The following is a 2,438-nucleotide window of genomic DNA, read 5'->3' on the forward strand; positions in this document are numbered from 1 at the left end:
ATCTGACTGGATTTATTCTGACTGGATTCAATCTGGCTAGATTTAATCTGACTGGATTTAATCTGACTGGATTTATTCTGACTGGATTCAATCTGACTGGATTCAATCTGACTGGATTTAATCTGACTGGATTTAATCTGACTGGATTCAATCTGACTGGATTCAAGGCGTCCATTGTTGTCCGTTCTCCCCTCCTTCCTTGTGTCCTACCACTCTCCTTATCCATGCTTCTTTCCTTTCTGCCTTCCTTCCTTCTTTCTTACCTCACTTCCTTGTCATACCTCCCTCAGTCTGTCATGTACTTTTTTCTTTCTCTTCTTGTGCCCTTGCCTTTTTCCTTTCATCCTTTCTTCCTTCCTTTCTGCCTGCTTTCCTTCTTTCTTCCATTCCTTGTATCCTTATTTCTTTACTCACTCACTTAGTCTTCCTTCCTTGTGTCCTACCTATCCTCCTCTTGTGTAAATATTTATTTCCTTCCTTGTGTCCTTGTTATTTTCCTGTCTATCTTCCTTCCTTGTGTCCTACCTTGTGTAGCTCTTCCATTCCTTGTGTCGTTGCGTTTTTTTACCTTTCTTCCTTCTTTCCTTCCTTTCTTTTCCTCCTTGGGTCCTACTTACCTTTCTTTGTAGAATAGTTCATTTTCTTTCCTTGTGTTCTTCCTTCCTTCCTTCCTTCCTTCCTTCCTTCCTTCCTTCCTTCCTTCCTTCCTTCCTTCCTTCCTTCCTTCCTTTAAAACAAAGGTTCTGGGACAAAAACGTAGGAATCTTGCGGTCAGTTTAGTGGCAACCAGAAAATGATTGATTATAGATTTTCCACGTAGATAATTATCCATAAAATCAGTGAAGGTTATTTCAGGAGACTGAAGCGTTTATTTGAATATAAATCCGTTTAAATATAGACATAAATCTGGTAACTCGCTGCACATGCCAGTTGTCGGCTGTTATTTCCTGTAAACATCTGATGTAATTACCCAGATACATGTGTCGCGTTCTCCTCCTCGTTCTGAACTCTTTCTCCTCCATTGTTGCCGTGTCTTACATCAGATCCATGCAAACCGCGCCAGTTGGATCTAAACGCGTTTTTACTCACTTCTTCCTTCAGGTCAAACCAAATCCCACCATTAAATCTTCTGTCTTTTTTTTTTTTTTTTTTTTTTTTCCCTGAAGGCCCTGAAGGACTCGGCTTCAGCATAACATCGCGTGACGTCCCCATCGGCGGCTCCGCTCCGATCTACGTCAAGAACATCCTCCCCCGGGGGGCCGCCATCCAAGATGGCCGCCTTAAGGCAGGAGACCGGCTGCTGGAGGTGAGACGTTCTCTGGGTTCAAACGCGATGAGAGTTCATCAGTCAAACCTGCCTGGCGACTGTTTTGCTAATTAAAGCTCCTGGTTTTGATGTGGAAATTCTGCGTCTCGTTCAGAAATCAAAGCGTTTTCCCAAACTCTCGTGCCGCCGCGAGAGAACGGCGTCTGAAGTTGCATCATCCCTCTTTGCAGGTCATTTGCATAAAAGATTATCACACCGTGCGGCTCAGACGTTCTGGCTCAAACCAGAAACTCGGCGGTGAATCTCAATGTAATTATGTAAAAACTGACTAAATCTGTTTGGAAGACACTTTAAGACACTTAAGTTTAAGAAAAGCGGACGAATCTGCTGGTGTTTAGTTTGTAATCCTCCTTTAGTGGAAGATTTTCAGTCTGTTTTCGGTTCTGATCGGTTTCTAAACTGATAGATTTCTTATTGATTTTCTGCTCAACTTTCTGACAATCGTCTTCATGAGGTTTGATGGGATGGTTGACAAAACCGACGGAATAATTTACTTTAAGTTCACATCTACCACCGATCCGTCCGTCCACCCAATGGTTCAATTATTGATCTAGTTATTGATCCATCAGGCCTTTTGTTTATCTAATCATTTCTCTCTTCATCCGTCAAATCATCCATCCAATAGGCTGTTCATCCAACATGCTGTTCATCCAATCATCAGTCCGTCCATCCAGTCGTCCGTCTGGCCATTTGTCTATCCAGTCATTCATCCATCCATCATTCATTCATTCATTTTCCCATTCATTCACTCATCTATCAAATTTTCAATGCATCCGTCCATTTGATCCACTCTTCACTTCCTTACATCACTAAAACAATATTTAGAAATTTAATAAAAACAAAACAACAAACAAAGTCTAATGTGTTTATTTCACAACCAGGAACTTACAATGTTTGAAAAAAAAATTAATCATGAATTAAATCATTACATTTTCTGTAAATTAGTTTTAATTTCAGTGGAGAAATCTAAGTTTTCCTCTGTGATGACGCCATGTTTGACTTTAGTCTTTGATGACGCCATGTTTGCGTTTTCTCTGACGCCATGTTTGCGTTTTCTCTGATGACGCCATGTTTGCGTTTAGTCTTTGATGACGCCACGTTTGCGTTTTCT

General features: G+C 41.0%; 1 protein-coding gene across 12 annotated transcripts in view; it reads left to right on the plus strand.

Annotated features, from left to right (window-relative positions):
- The window catches only part of pard3ab (par-3 family cell polarity regulator alpha, b), a 266,919-nt gene that overhangs the window by 131,099 nt on the left and 133,382 nt on the right, over positions 1-2,438 (plus strand). For all 12 annotated transcript variants that reach the window (XM_008433893.2, XM_008433895.2, XM_008433892.2 and 9 more), the window contains one exon: positions 1,167-1,306. In XM_008433893.2, coding sequence (XP_008432115.1) covers positions 1,167-1,306 — 140 coding nt within the window. The remainder of the gene's footprint in view (positions 1-1,166; positions 1,307-2,438) is intronic.

Source organism: Poecilia reticulata, linkage group LG17 (assembly GCF_000633615.1).
Source record: "Poecilia reticulata strain Guanapo linkage group LG17, Guppy_female_1.0+MT, whole genome shotgun sequence".
In the NCBI taxonomy this organism is placed as follows: Eukaryota; Metazoa; Chordata; class Actinopteri; order Cyprinodontiformes; family Poeciliidae; genus Poecilia; species Poecilia reticulata.